The 15,759-nt window shown below is 35.9% G+C and overlaps 1 protein-coding gene across 1 annotated transcript; it reads left to right on the forward strand.

The window, feature by feature from the left end:
* Window positions 1–1,940: 1,940 nt before the first annotated feature.
* LOC112760932 (callose synthase 7-like) lies at window positions 1,941–5,027 on the forward strand. Its single transcript, XM_072233771.1, has 10 exons — window positions 1,941–2,020; window positions 2,139–2,259; window positions 2,474–2,618; window positions 2,705–2,808; window positions 2,888–2,984; window positions 3,069–3,220; window positions 3,685–3,773; window positions 4,348–4,447; window positions 4,719–4,763; window positions 4,918–5,027. The coding sequence occupies exons 2-7, from the start codon at window positions 2,180–2,182 to the stop codon at window positions 3,716–3,718; spliced, it is 612 nt and encodes a 203-aa protein (XP_072089872.1). The 5' UTR covers window positions 1,941–2,020; window positions 2,139–2,179; the 3' UTR covers window positions 3,719–3,773; window positions 4,348–4,447; window positions 4,719–4,763; window positions 4,918–5,027.
* Window positions 5,028–15,759: the final 10,732 nt, after the last annotated feature.

Raw genomic sequence — 15,759 nt, forward strand, 5'->3', positions numbered from 1 at the left:
GTAGTAAAATCTTTCTCTATGAGCACTTTATCCTGTTTTTCCTTCTATCCATGGCTTGTCTTCCTCCTAGTACATGTAAGAAGTAGTGGATTGATAAGGATGTGCGATGGGAAAGCCTCTCTTAGGGCACTTGAATCAATCAAGCATATCTTCGTATGCAAGCAAGAATGACTCTGCTTCAGCGACACGAAAGGATTTGAGTATCGATATTATTGAGGTGATAAAGCCATTATATTCTTCGGAAAGGCCATTGAGAATTACTGCAATGTGATAATCTTCTTAAACTCCATACGCATTATAGAAAAAAAATGAGTCAACCAACTTTTGGAGTTTTGCCAAATATTCAGATGCAGAGCCTATCTTCTTGATAGATTTTAATTGGGATTTTAGGCTTTGAGTGCGTGTTGATGAAGAATTAGTAAAGTAGTCATTGATAAATGTCTCTTCATGAAACTTGCGTCGTGAACAATCTTGTTTTTAAACATGGTAGATATGGAAAAAGCTAGCAGGTAGACAATGTAAGATCACGAAGCCTCCATTCTTTGTATTATGTGATTTATGTTTTGAGTCTTCTTGGCTTCATCTACTTGAAATTGCTTTGGAAGGATCTAAGTGATCTTCAAAATCGAGGCTTTGTATGGTGAGTAATGCAAGATGTCTTTAGATTGTAAACTTATTATCATTGAGCTTTTCAATAATGGGTGAGATTTTTTTTGTATGTTGAATCACTGATAGTAATATACATGGTGGTGGGAAAAAAAGAATGACTCTTGATATATACCATGTAAAGGTTCTAACTTAGATGCTAGAAGATGCGAAAGAAAGAAACAAAGAAAATAGCGAGTAGAATTGAGAGAATCAAAATCTTGAGAAGGAAGTAATCATTTGTCACACATGAATTAGTGTATTTGCACTTATTAGCCACGGACGCTACACGGAGTATGGATGCCTACAAAGGACACTTTAACTCTTGAGTCATGTTTATGGTTTTTCTTTGGAATATATTCAAATGGAATTAGGAACATACCTGTTTTTTACACTCTAAAGTTGGATTTATACGTATTTGAGAATATAACCACTACAAAAAACTGGTATAAAATGGCATCAACAAAATGGCAATTTTAAAATACTGCCGTTATATTCATAAATTGAGGCGGTTTGTGTAGCTGCCATAATTTACTGGTGGAAAGCGGCGGTTTTTAGTGAATTTGGCGGTTTTAAACGCCAGTATCTCATTATCTGCTTCCTTAATATAAAACCTAACTCTTATTTTACTAATAAACGCTGTGCTACTCAATCTATCGAAACTCCATGGCAACGTGAGAACCAGGAAGAAACTCCATCGCAGCGTGAGATCTGCGATCTCATCCACGACGCTCTCCTCTGGCGGCAAGCTCCTCCATCAACGCTTTTCTTCCAGCTGCGATCTCCTCCATCAAAGTTTCCTACTCCATCGTGTTGTGTTCTGTGAAGCTTCTCCTTCTCCATCTTCGTTGAACTAGGTTTATATACAAATCCACATTCTCTTCTTTTAATTACTCATATTTTGTATTTGCTAATTGTTACTACTTCTATATCTTTAATGCTAGGTTTTGATTTTCTCTTTGTTAGCAGAAATTGGGGGTAAGGTCTTCATGAAATTCCTTCGATTTTTTTTCTTACATGCATGTATACAAATTTGCATTCGTTTTGCGGTTTTGATTTGTAAATATGCTTTTGGTTGGTGATTTATTGATTCGCATAGAACGTGTTTGATGAATTGCTTGAATGCTTATCTTTTTTGTTCCAAGGCAATCGAAGATTCTAGAATTTCGATCGTGGTTTTCTCCAAATGCTATGGGAATTTGACGTGGTGGTTGAAGGAATTGGAGAAGATAATGGAGTGTCGGAGCAGCAAAGGTCAGAAGGTTGTGCCGGTGTTTTACGGTGTTGATCCATCAGAAGCTGGGGCAGCGTTTGCATACCGGGAACCGCTCAAGGAAGCTGCTTGCCTTCCAGTTTTTGTTACATATATCAGCAGGTACTTTTAAGTTTTAAAGCTATTTGATTTGAAGAGAAAATAATGCTGAACTGAAAATCTTTTTTTTTGTCTATGCATTTATTTAATCATTGTTGTATGCGACATATCTCTTTTTCAGACATATCAACAAATTCTTTTATTAGCTTGAATGATAGCTACATGTATTCAGCAGTCGTCGAATGCTATGAATCTCTCAAGGATATCATTTATAACCTCCTGCAACATGAGGAAGATAAGATGTAAGGGAAAAAAAGATATCACTATCTCGCATGCTTACATATTTAGTTTCTATTTTTATTTCCTGATTTCATTTTTAGTATTCTCTGTTAGGATTTTGCGAAATCAGAAAACATGATTTTCTTGTTTTCAACTTTTTTCTTCTCAAAATGTGAAAACATAAACGAAACAGTAACTTTCTTTCTGCTTTTACCGAAATCCTCTTGATTATTCAAGGTCTTCCATGTATTGTGATAGGATTGTAAGCCATATTTGTGTTAAAGTTGAATGGAGCATACAAGAACACACATTTGTCAAGGAATTCAAGATGAGTGGTTTGCCTTCACTTAGTGAGAAATTGGAGAAATTCCTAACTCTATTGGTAACTCTTTCCTCTCAGAATATCTCAGTTTCCTATATAGACCCTTTGAAGTCTTTGTAATACTGTCTTCTCATTCTCATTGGCAGCAAGCTGAAGACGACAAACTCGAGACACTGAAGCCCCAAATAGTCAATGTTCTGCAGGATATTGTAGAAATTATCTTACAAGGTGTTATGCTTGATGGCCATTTGTATGTTCAAAACTTTATATATATTAAACATCATAATAAGTGCTGCATTATGATGTTGATCTGGTTTTGCTTTCTCCAGAGTCATGGAAAATCTTCGTCTCAACACCAAAAAAAGAGGACAGAGATTTGTCAACATAGATACTGATTTTACTGTCAACAAATCAGTGAAGGAGAAGGTAGTCTTCACAAATAAACTCCGGTTGATTCGCTGTATTATTCTTTGTGATTTTGTTTACTAAGTCTTTGTTTCTTCTATGTAGGTTATTAGGCTTCATTTGCTTTTAACAGTAAAGGAATCAGCCATCAATGTGCCTCAAAATCTGGATGCTCGCCGCCATATCACATTCTTTGCAAATTCCTTATTCATGAATATGCCGAAGGCTCCCAAAGTTCGAAATGTGTTGTCCTTCAGGTTAGTCATTATGTTTCTCTTTTCTTTCATTATAGCTCTGTTTCTTTTATTTATGTTTATGTTCACAATTTATTGATTGATCATTCCTTAATGAAAAATGATGGTTCTGGTTTTTAGTTCATGTTTCTTGTACCATCATAATTTTTCTTTATAGTTTGAATTTGACTAATTAATTAACTATATTAATAAAGGATATAGAAACGGTTAAATCCGTTTGGCCTAATTAATTGCAAATAATTAGATAACTATATTAACTATATTTTCAATTATATGCCTAATTTTGCAAATAATTAACTAATTTATTTTGGCCTGTTTAATTAATTTATTAATCCAACAACATACATAAATCAAAGATAATATATTTATTTACCTATTGTCCATATTCATTTTTCTTATAAATTGTAATTTGAGAATAACATATTTGCTCTATTTATTTAATTTTTTTGTCTCTTTTTATCTTGTAGAAAAAAATTAATTTGCATATACACAACTACTTGAGAAGGAAAAATTCACAAAGCCACTGTTACGACCACAAAATTATCATTTGAAAGAGGTAATTATAATTTTTTTATAGTTTCTTTTAGAATACTATTTAAATATTTAGAATTAAAAGTAGTTAGAAGCTGTTTAGTTAGTTATACTAGATGAATAGTTAGACTTAGCTAAGTGTAACTCATACATGTCTATTAGCATACCCTGGTAATACAGTGACCGTGCATTGATTAGAAAGTTTGGCTTTGTCATGACTCTAGATTCATTACTGAACTTTCAGTTGTAGAAATCAGTCATATGCTTATTAGTATCCATCAGTTGTAGATCATTTGCTGCTTCCAAGGTTTTTGTCATTACTAACCTTTCTAGCTGATTTATTATGATTTATTATGATTTCTTTAATTCTTTGGATGCTGAGAATGTGATCAAATTAATAACAAGTATTAGAATGCACTGTTACTGTTATAAACAAATTAAAGTTGGTTAAATTTCACTCATTCAACCTTTTAAAATTTGAGTTGTTTTGAGGCTGTGATTCTCAGCTATTTTGAGGTGTTGTGTATCTTGGTGAATATTATAAATCATGGCAAACAAAACTTTCAACTTCAGTGTTCTGATTTTTTTTTTTTTTACAGTTGAATGATTTAAGATGGGATTCAGATTTTGAGAAACTGTGGAAGCCTCCACCAAATCCTAGCTTTCTGCCCTGCACTAAGCTTACTCCTAATTATACAAGTAAGAATTCTAAATTTTTGTTGCAACTTTTCAACCAAATGCATACCGGAGTCTGATTTCTATCTCAAGTTAGCTCTCATATACAAGCTAGAGTTTGATTACCTAGAGTTTGATTTTGGTTTGTTGATTCAAAATCTGGTATTTGGTCTTGCCTTTAATAACTGAGTTCACTAACATGTGCCATGTTATTGCAAGTTCTTTTTTATTTAAATTACAAGTTCTTTTTTTATTTAAATAAATAGCTAAGCACATAAGACTTCTTTTTGGGCAGTGTGAGACTGTGCCTGAGCCAGGAAATAATCCTACCAGTGGGAAGGTATATTAAAGCAAATTCCATTACCTCCAGTATAGTTATTGCTACAATATTCTGCTTAAAAATGGCATGAATTTATAACAAAGATCCATGTAAAGTACTAGATATTTACCGAGCACTGAATATTTAATAGTCTGTATCTATTTTTTTATTTCAGAATGGATCATTCCTAGGGCTGCTGTCTGCCGTAAGGTATTTATTTATCTGATCAAGGCAAAAGCAAGTTCTCATACCTTTCACTCTCACCTTCCACAAACAAGGCAAAGCAAGGTATTTATTTATCTGATCTTCTCCCGTTTGAACTAATCATGATTCAGAATCTATATGCAAGTTGATGGTAAGCTTCTCTTAATTTGGTGTTTGCTTTCAGAGTTGTTGATGATACGAATCCAGAAGAGATAGAGATAACAACACCTGCTTTTAACGAAGCAAATTTTGAGAGGGTTGAAAGGCTAATCAAAGGTTGGTGTCTATTTCTTCCCTCGATACATATATATATATATATATATATATATATATATATATATATATATATATTTGAGATTTGTTTCTTGATTTCTTTATGCTTATGATCAAATGAGCGGAATTAAAATAGAGGAAATGTAGACAGACAATGAATTAGGAATGAAGGGAATGTTAGTTATTTCTCATGTCACAAAAGAAATATTTTCGGGACTGTAGACTCACTGAAGTCCTAATTCTGCTTTTTTATTATTGTCAGGTTGTGCCTAATACACGCAGTAGAAGTCAACTTTGAAGGCAATGCTAGTCTTTTACTTTTTTATTCCTAGTTTGACATTGTTGAAGAGAAGGTGTAGAGAACTCAGCATCAATCGCTGGCCTCATAGGAAAATCAAAAGCTTGCATTTACTCTTACAAAATCTTATACTTATAATTATTGGGCTGATCAATGATCGAGTGAAAACTGATTATTTTAATTGAATGTAAGAGATGAGTTTGGATGATGAAGTTGGAGTGTTGGAGCAAGAAACAAAGATGTTGGAGTAAGTCTCGGGATGGAAGTCACACAAGAGACCAAGAAACTAAGGCACTTATTATTTTCTTGTATATTCATATTCTAAGTAGTAAAAACAGCACTTATTAGATGGTTTAAATACATTATTAAATATTAACATAGTTTAGGGAACTCGATGGTAAATTTGACTAATTAGTGCTTATTGCAATGCTTGTATTTTGGTTAGTTTAGTAAGACAAGTTTTTGTATAGGAATTATTACTTTTTATTTCTAATAATAAAAAATTATATATTATATTAACACTTTGTTTATGAGTTATAATATTTCATTTATGGATTATGATTTTTTGTTGTGAAATTTTAATCATAAAATTATTTATTTAACGCGATAAAAACGTTAGGAAAAACAACATTTTTAAACGATAAAAAATGTCACTGTCAGGGTAAAATGGCGGTTGAAAACGCCATTTTAATCAACCAAAACGTCATTCTGTCAGGGTAATAACGGCGGTTCAAACCGCCATTTTAACCTATTCAAAAACCGCCGTTTTAACTCTAGAAATAACGGCGGTTTGAACCGCCGTTTTAACCTATTCAAAAAACCGCCGTTTTAACTTTGGAAATAACGGCGGTTTGAACCGCCGTTTTAACCTATTCAAAAACCGCCGTTTTAACCCAGGAAATTGTGGCGGTTTTTAAAAAACCGCCGTAATAACTAGAATGGCGCCCAGAATTACGTCGCTTTACAAAACCGCCATTCTTGGTAATAATGGCGGTTCAAACCGCCATAAATACCAAAAAAAACCGCCGTTTTTACCAGAATTTTTTGTAGTGAACTATCTTTGTACAAATGATCAATTACCAAAGGTGAATATAAATGATTATTTACGTTAATGATTATTCTCATGAACTAAGTTATTACATGTAACTCATTGATTTCTGAGTTGGATTTATACGTGTTTGAGAATATAACTATCTTTGTGCAAATGATCAATTACCGAAAGTGAATATAAATGATTATTAAAGAAGCTGGGAATCTAAGAGACGCAGCCTACAAGAATAGCACTGGAGATGGCTGACAAGTCTCAGAAGCAAGCGTTTGGGATAGTGGAGAACATATTGGTAAAGGTTGGAGAACTATTCCTCATGGCAGATTTTGTGATATTGGACATGGGTGAGGATACAAATGACTCCATCACTCTAGGAAGGCCACTCCTAGCCATTAGAAGAGACCTAATTGATGTTAAGAGAGGTGAATTGGTGCTAAGGTTACATGAGGATTGGATGGTCTTCAAGGTTTTCAAACCTCTACCACTCTCTGACAAAAGCGGTACCTGCATACAGAGCTCAGTGGTTAAGCCTTCTCACTTGGTGGAAAGCCATACAGTTTCCCTTGACATCAAACCTAAGTTTGGTGCTGGGCATTCACCACCCACAAAAGATGGAGGAGTCCCCAACAAGAAAGTACCTAAGGGCTGGAGGAACAAGAAGATTCCTACTACAAACTTATCACCTGGCATGAAGGTGGAGTTCACAAGAAGCCTAGTCATAGCACATACTGTGAACAGGATCCTGTCTCTGGAGTATATTGAACTAATTCATGAGAGCACATAAAATAAGTTCACAATGAGGGGTGAAGATCTGAGCCCCTATGATCCTCCTCCTTAGAGGAGCTGACCGTCAAGCTAGTAGCGGTAAAGAAGCGTTTATTTGGAGGCAACCCAACCACAAGTATCCTTTGGTCTGTTTCAGTTTTATTTCAGTTTGATTTCATTTCATTTTATTTTTCATTGATCTTTAAAGTTTTCCTAGTTTTTCTAATTTTTGTGATCATGTACAGCGCTCAAAATAGGGACAGGAAGACTTAGACAGAAAAAAAGAACACCCTGGAGGAAACCTACTGGGGGCACTAAACGTTAGAGAGGGCGTTTAGCGCCATGACAGGAGCATGGCTTGGGCGTTTCATGCCCATCTTGGGCGTATACTTCAATTTTAGCACCCCCCTTGGGGCACTAAATGCTAGCCCTAGCGTTTAGCACCAGGGGTGCTCGTCCCATTTAAAAAAAAGAGAGGTTGATCCCCTACTGGCGTTAAATGCCAGAATTGGCATTTAGCGCCCGACAGGGCAATTTCAAATTTGAGGAAGTGTTTTGGCCATTGGATAAACCCTAACTCCAACCACTTTATCCCTTCAAACTTATACACACTCTCTCCTCTTTACCCACTTTTCCATCCACATTCATCCATCCCATCACCCATCACTTACCTTGATTCTCTCAACTCACTTCCCACCCCACCCAATCTACTCTCATCTATCCCATCAATCTCTCTTCCCAACAACCCAAAATTCAAATTTAATTCATCCCCCACCCATTCTCATAACCGAACCACCCTCCTACCCCACCTATAAATACCCCACATCCATTTTCCCTTCTTCCCCCCTTTCCTTAGCTAAGGCCGAAACCCCCTTCTCCATTCTCCTTTATCTCTTTTCTTGTTCTTTTATTTTCCTTTCCTTAGTTTCTTTTCTTAGTTTTCTCGAGGACGAGCAAACCTTATAAGTTTGGTGTTGTGCGCTCTGTTTTTTCTTTATTTCACTATCTCCATGGTACCCAAGACCGGAGAATCCTCCTCAAGAAAGAGGAAAGAGAAGGCTCCTACCTCTGATCCATGGGATTTCACATAGTTCCTTTCCAAGACACATGAAGACCACTTTTATAAGGTGGTGCACAAGAAGAAGGTGATTCCCGAGGTCCACTTCAATTTGAAGCCAGATGAGTACCCGGAGATCCAGTACCAGATTTTGAGATGGGGTTAGGATGTTCTGGCCAACCCCATGACTGAGGTTGGAGTATTGATGGTGCAGGAGTTCTACATCAATGCTTAGGTTACTTACAAGTATGTCATAGGTGTGAACCTAGAGGCAAAGAATTGGCGCACCATGGTCAGAGGGTATGTCATAGATTTCAGCCCGAAAAATGTGACGGTGGCATTGCAGTTACCACCATCCAGAGAGGATCCTCATTCATACACTCATAAGGTCAATACTGACCAGCGGTTGGATCATGTTCTTGCTGATATTTACCTCTCTAGAGCTCAGTGGAGGAGGGATTCTAGAGGTAAGCCATACCAGCTGGGTAAGCATGACCTCAAGCCAGTTGCAAGAGGATGGTTGGAGTTCATCCAACATTCCATCCTCTCTACGAGTAACCGTTTTGAGCTTATAGTCGAGCGAGCAATGATGATTCCCTCTATCATGCTTGGCAATGAGGTGGAGGTGCACGAGGTGATCCCTTAGAAGTTCTGCAAGATAGCTGACAAGTCCTCCACCACTGCGAGACTGGCTATCCCTCATCTCATCTACCACTTTTGTGCAGCAGCTGGAGCTCACATTGATGGAGATACCCTGACAGACGTTGAGAGACCGATCACAAAGAAAGGTATGGAGCACGCTAGAGAGCTTAGGTATAGACCACAATAGGATCTAGTTCCACCGCCTCTGTAGGATCTTCCAGAGATGCCTCAGGGAGTCTATTTCCCTCCCTGTGACTACTAGGACAATTTGACCACATCCGTAGGAGAACTGACATCTTCTGTTGATGAGCTGAGAATAGAGTATCAGGATCACTCTGCTCTCCTCCACCAGCTGATAGAGGAGCAGAGGAGGCAGGGGTGCGACATAGAGGAGCTGAAGCTCTAGAGAGGATTCTTCGGAGGGAGCAACAACCACCATGACTGAGGTGGTTGAGTTTCATTCTCCTTCCTTTATCTTATTTTCATTTTTTAGTATTTTATTTTATTTTCTGTTCTCTATTATGAGTTTGTATGATCACTAGTAGGAGTTTCTTGCTTTCTAGTTTAGTTGTTTATTTTAATATTTTGTTTCTTTTTAAAAAAAATGTCTCATGTACTGTGCAATGAGCTTAAACAAAAATCAAAAGAAAATGTACTAAAATGCATGAGATTTTGAGTTTTCAATATATATATATATATATATATATATATATATATATATTGAGTTGTTCTAATTACTTTGATGAGGTGACATTATCTTTAATTCTGAATGTATGAATTAACTGTGCATATTTAATATTGAAAATAAGAATTTTGGTTCTTGAGGAATAGGATCTTAGAGAAGTATTATTAATTCTCTGAATTAAGAAAAAGATTGATTCTTGAAGCAAAAACAAACAACAAAAAGAATCGAAAAGAAAAGAAAAATCAAAAGAAACAAGTCCAAGGCTTTGAACATCAATGGTTAGGAGGGTCAAAACTGATCTAAAGTTCAAAAGAGTGATTTTCCCTAACCATATACTGGAGGTGTGAAAGTGTCAAGTAACCTTTGAGACTGAACACTTAAAGTTGTGACCAATTGCTGTTACAGAGTATGCCTAAGGCTATAAGCACTACAATTTGGGAGAAATGAGAGAAAAAATTGGAACTCAAAGAGTTCCCTAGTTAAGTGCTTGTGGTGTTCTTGCATAAAGTTATGCTTGAGGACAAAACTCTTAGAGTCACGGCTAATCTCAAGGTGCTAAGCACCAAAGAAAGGAAAATCTGTGTTCAAGAATCAATTAGAGCTTAAAGAAGAAAATCTATAATATCATCTGAGTTCTAGTTCTGAAGGAAACTAATATCTTTGAGCTTCAAAGAATAGTGAGATGCCGAAGCTATTTAGAATTCGAGTGTCATAAGCCTCACTCAGTGACTAGAAATGATCTTAAATGACAACTGAAGTTTCAGACATTTTCTCTTCTTGGTCCTATATTATTTTTGGTTGCTTGAGGGCAAGCGACAGTTTAAGTTTGGTATTTTGATGCGTGAACATATTGTACCCTATTTCCTAGCATTTTCTAGTTGTTTTTAGTTATATTTTATTTAGTTTTACTTGATTTTAGTGCAAAAATTCCCTTTGGATGCTACTTTGCGTTGTTTCAGTGTTTTTATGATTTTAGGTGAAATTTAAAGCAATTTGGCAGAGTTTGGAGCAAAAAAGAACAAAGCTGGCAGCACCCCCTAGGCGACAAACGCCCAACTGGCGTTTGGCGCCAGGAAGGGTATAAACCAGAATGCCACTACCCCCCTCCCCATTGGGCATTAAACGCCCAATATGGCGTTTAACGCCAGTAGCAATTTGAATTTCCTCCTCTTTGGCTTCTTAAGTGGATTTAGCATTTAGTTTTAGTTATATTTTATTTTCTTTTTGTAATTTTTAATTACAAACAATATCTTTTAGTCTTATGATTTTTTATTTTATTTTATCTCCGAATTAAATTAGATTAGTATAAAAGGGAAAAGATCTTTTGTAGACGTTTCTTCTCTCTTCCGCACTTTTTAGAACCCTAGTTTTCCTGTAAGTCATGAGCAACTAAACCTTTTGGTTAAGGTTAGGAGCTTTGTTTATTTCTATGAATTAAGATTATTATTCATCTATTTTAATTAATGTATTGATTCAATTTCAAGGATTGTTTTCGTTCTTAATCTTATGAATCTGGGTGGAATGAGAGTATGACCCTCATTCTACATGAGTTCTTGTGATTCTCGAGAGAGTTATCTCGCTTGAATAATAGGTTGAAAACAAATTCTTCCTAAATTGCTAATTACATGAACTAAATTGGATATATGACATATCCTCTTAGCTTTGGGTAATTAGGGTTTTTGTGGCCATAAACTAGTTTTTGAACTTAGCCCTCTAATCGGAATTAAGTGACTATGAAAGTGGCAGTTAATGAAGGTTAGAGGAGGCTAAATCACTAAGAGATTAGGGTTTAGATATTTACAGTTTGTCATGGATTGAATCATATATTGTTAAAATAGTTGGCAAGAACTTTTAATCGGGAAAGATAAACATTTCCAAAGCCTTAACTATTTTCTCACACTATTTTACACCAAACCTTTTTATCTACTTTATTAACTTTCGTATATACTATTTCATGCAAATTGCGACCTTCAAAACCCTTTTCTGTTCGCCTAACCAAGTCCAATTAGATAGCCATTGTTGCTCAATCCGACAATCCTCGTGGGATCGACCCTTACTCACCTGAGGTATTACTTGGATGACTCGATGCACTTGCCGGTTAAGCTGTGTGAAATCCTAATTCGCGCACCACTTATGTTGGACATGAAAGCTTTCACGTGGGCGGGGTTCTCAGTATGGTAATAGTTCCCAATAGATAAGATATAAGGTTCCAGGAAGCCAAAGGCAATCCTAGAACTTCACATCGATAAAAAGATTCAAACTTAAAGAAAATATATAATTAACCATAACAGGATAATCCAACATAAGGATTTCTATGCTAACTATAGCCACTGCTATCGCACAGCCTTCACCAACCTACCCTTCATGGGATCCCATCGCCACCACATACTGATCGTCCACAATCCCAGTAGAACACAATTAATGCAAACAAGTAAAGCACAATTAATATACATATACAACAGGTAGATCAATTAGCAATTAGGCATATATTTCATTTAGGCATAACTCAATTAATCAAAGCAAGCAAACATATAGAAAATGAATATGATGAATGCCTATCCTATTTGGCTTGTGATATCACTTGTTAGTTCAAATTGCCAACCCGACACATTGTTTTGGATGTCGCCTTTTTGCCACGTCCTTGGGATATAATGCCCGACTCACAGTGTGCACCCCTGGGATATAGTGCTCAACTCACTTTTATCCGCTCCCTGGGATATAGTATCGGCTTACTCTCAACCCTTGGATGTAGTACCCAACTCACTCTTATGGCAAGAAAGGTTATGCAAGCGGGATACTACCTCAGCCCTCACATCTAAACGTAGGCGGGAGACTGCCACAGCACCTACGCTAGCGCCGCTACCTCGATAAGCGAGATTAAACCACCATCCTTGCCAAGTAAATAACGACTTACCAATCAATGCATATCATAATTATCATTCAATGATCATTGCTCGTACTCAACGAATTCATCAACATCGATCTTCCAAAATTTCTCATTAACTTTCATTTTCTCAACTCATCACAATCATCCTCATTTCTCAAGTTCTTTCAAGTTCATAAATCATTTAAGTAAGATATTTCTCAACCTCATTCATTTCTTAATTCCTCATTAATGAAAATACTCCACAAATCAACTCTCATTGATTTTATCCACCAGCCTTCCAAAACCTAAATCACCGGTTCTAAACTCATCATCTAAAACACTTATTTTCAGCAAAATAAGGGTCTCACGTATGCATACCTGTTCCTGCATACGCATGAGTATCAAAACCAAAAAGTCGCATACGTGAGTTACGTCCACGTACGTGAACACTTGAAACAGAAAATGGGTCTTGCGTATGCACACCAATAGTCACGTACGCATGGGTGTAAAATTGGCATTTTCACGTAGGCATGCCAGGGTCGCTGATAAAAGAGAATTGCTCAATGGTCAAGATTTCCTTCTTATGGAAATAAGAACTACTTCGTTGTAAGCTTAGTTCTAAACCAACAAAGAATTCCCACATCAAAAATTTGAGTTGTCACAAGTACAAACCCCAAATAAGAATTAACTGAAGTATTTCAACTTCGGGTCGTCTCACAATGAATTGCAATGAAATGCTCAATTATTGGCTATGAGGATGCAAGGGGGTTTGATTTTATATTTTTTTGCAAGAAAAGTAAATGGCAAGAAAAGTAAATGAACAATGAACTAACAAAAGAAATAGAAAAGTACTCTTGGCTAGACATAGGTAATTGAGATCACCATCCTTGTCTACAATCCATATATTGATAATTATGAGAGGCCAACCTATTAAGTCTACTTCCACAAGCCTTAAGTACGTAATATCTACTCCTAGGCTTGAAGTACGTCAAATAGGCTTGATCACATCAACCCATAAGGTCTAACCTCACTACTAATTAACCTAGTAGTAGGCTAGTGTCATGGCTATCAAATTGATCACCAAGGATTCTTAAATCACCAATTCATTGAGACCCAATGACTCAAGGTCACTCAATTCTCTTAGCCTAGGCTAAGAGTAAAGGAAACTACTCAAAAACTAGTGTAAATATTTCATCAAATACTTAGAATGCAAGAAAAGTAAACATCACCAAATGCAAATGTTAACAAGATCCATAACTATTATCAACAAGAATTCAACAATAACAATGAAGGTAACATAAAAGAGACATAGAAACATGAAATTGCATTCAAAGATATAAAGATTCAACAATGGCTCATAAACATAAAAATGGCAAAATAGGGAAATTAACAACAAGAGCTAGAAGAACAAAGGTGTAACAATAAGAAATTAAAAGAGAAAACTAAATTGAAACAAGAATTGAAAGATGAATTTGAGAGAATTAAACCTAAACTACCCTAAATTTTAGAGAGAAGAGAGAGCTTCTCTCTCTAGAATTCTACCCTAAAACATTATGAAAACTCAACTATGACTACTTCGTTCATTCCCCCTTCAATCCTTGGGTTCAATAGCATCAGAAATGAGTTGGATTGGGCCCAAAATGAGCTAGAAATCGCCCCCAACGAGTTGCTTAAAGTGGACCTACGCTGCTCCATCAATGCGCACGCGTACAGTGCGCATGCGCATCCCTAGACGTCAGGAAATTATGGCAAATTTTATATCATTTTAAAGCCCCGGATGTTAGCTTTCCAATGCAACTAGAACTGCCTCATTTGGACCTTTATAGCTCAAGTATGGTCAATTGAGTGTCAGAAGGTCAGGCTTGACAGCTTTACGGTTCCTTCATTTCTTCATGAGTTCTCCCACTTTGCATGTTTTTCTCCTCACTTCTTCCATCCAATACTTGCCTTATGAACCTGAAATCACTCAACAAACATATCAAGGCATTGAATGGAATTAAAGTGAGTTAAAATCACCAATTTAAGGGCCCAAAAAGTATGTTTTTACACTTAATCACAATTCAAGGGAGAATTACAAAACCATGCTATTTCATTGAATAAATGTGAGAAAAGTTGATAAAATCCCCCATATTAAGCACAACATAAACCACAAAATCAGGGTTTATCAGTCGCGTATGCATGAGTGTTGTTTTGCTGCAGAATTTATTTTTTTACACCAAACTTCAAGCGTACATAACATTTTTGTTAATAATCATTTTTCACCCGTTCTTCGAATAGCATAAAATTCACAGATCCAATTTTCATTCAAAATACGTTTCATTAAATTTAGGGTTACGGAAGCCATGTTATGGCTCATTGAAGTTCGTGAAAAATAGGTTTTTACCAAAGTTATCAAAAGCCTCTAGTTTTCATAACATTCAAACCAAAACTATCCAACCATACCCAATTTGATGCCAACACAAACCTCCATCATTCCTCAAGCATTAAAACACCTAAACCATTATATTCTCACCTCATCAATGCATTATACACCAATTTCAACAATTATCAATCCAAGCCTCAGTTATACCACATTTAGACCATTCTAATCCTCACATTCATTATTCATTAATATATCATTATCAAGACTCATAATCCTCATCATATATCATCAACATCAATACTCATCATCAATCGTCATCAACATCAAAATCATTATTAATTATTATCAACATCAATAATTATCATCAATAGTCATCATCAACTTTATATCACCAACAATTAACTAATTCATGCAATTCATTCAATTCAATCCTATCATAAGGTCCACTAGTCTAAGTTGCCGACAACATTACATATTATTTAAAGGAAACCGAAACCATACCTTACCGATTTTCTCCCAAGCACAAAATCATCAAATTGATCCTCAAACATGTTCAATAATGCTCAGCCACCAAAATCAACTCCAAGCAATCCAAATCACCAATATTAACTCCAATCAACATGAATTTACTCTAATATCATACAATACACCCAAATTAAAACTATGATTCACAAATACATCAAACCACAAGGTTTTGAAGTGGCTTACCTCACCCAATGGTATTTGGGGCAAAATTCAACAATTTTCCAATGTTAGTTGATACCTAAAGAACCAAAATCACAAAACACACTCAACCACCATAGGCAAAAGCTCAAAC

Source organism: Arachis hypogaea, chromosome 1 (genome assembly GCF_003086295.3).
Source record: "Arachis hypogaea cultivar Tifrunner chromosome 1, arahy.Tifrunner.gnm2.J5K5, whole genome shotgun sequence".
NCBI classification, from domain to species: Eukaryota; Viridiplantae; Streptophyta; class Magnoliopsida; order Fabales; family Fabaceae; genus Arachis; species Arachis hypogaea.

What these genes read in the sequence shown, in the direction of transcription:
- LOC112760932 (XM_072233771.1), top strand. Translation starts at nt 2,180, where the DNA reads ATGTATTCAGCAGTCGTCGAATGCTATGAATCTCTCAAGGATATCATT. An exon ending in AGAAATTCCTAACTCTATTG is followed by an intron (nt 2,619 to 2,704) that starts GTAACTCTTTCC and finishes TCTCATTGGCAG; the next exon opens with CAAGCTGAAGACGACAAACT. An exon ending in CGAAATGTGTTGTCCTTCAG is followed by an intron (nt 3,221 to 3,684) that starts GTTAGTCATTAT and finishes TTTATCTTGTAG; the next exon opens with AAAAAAATTAATTTGCATAT.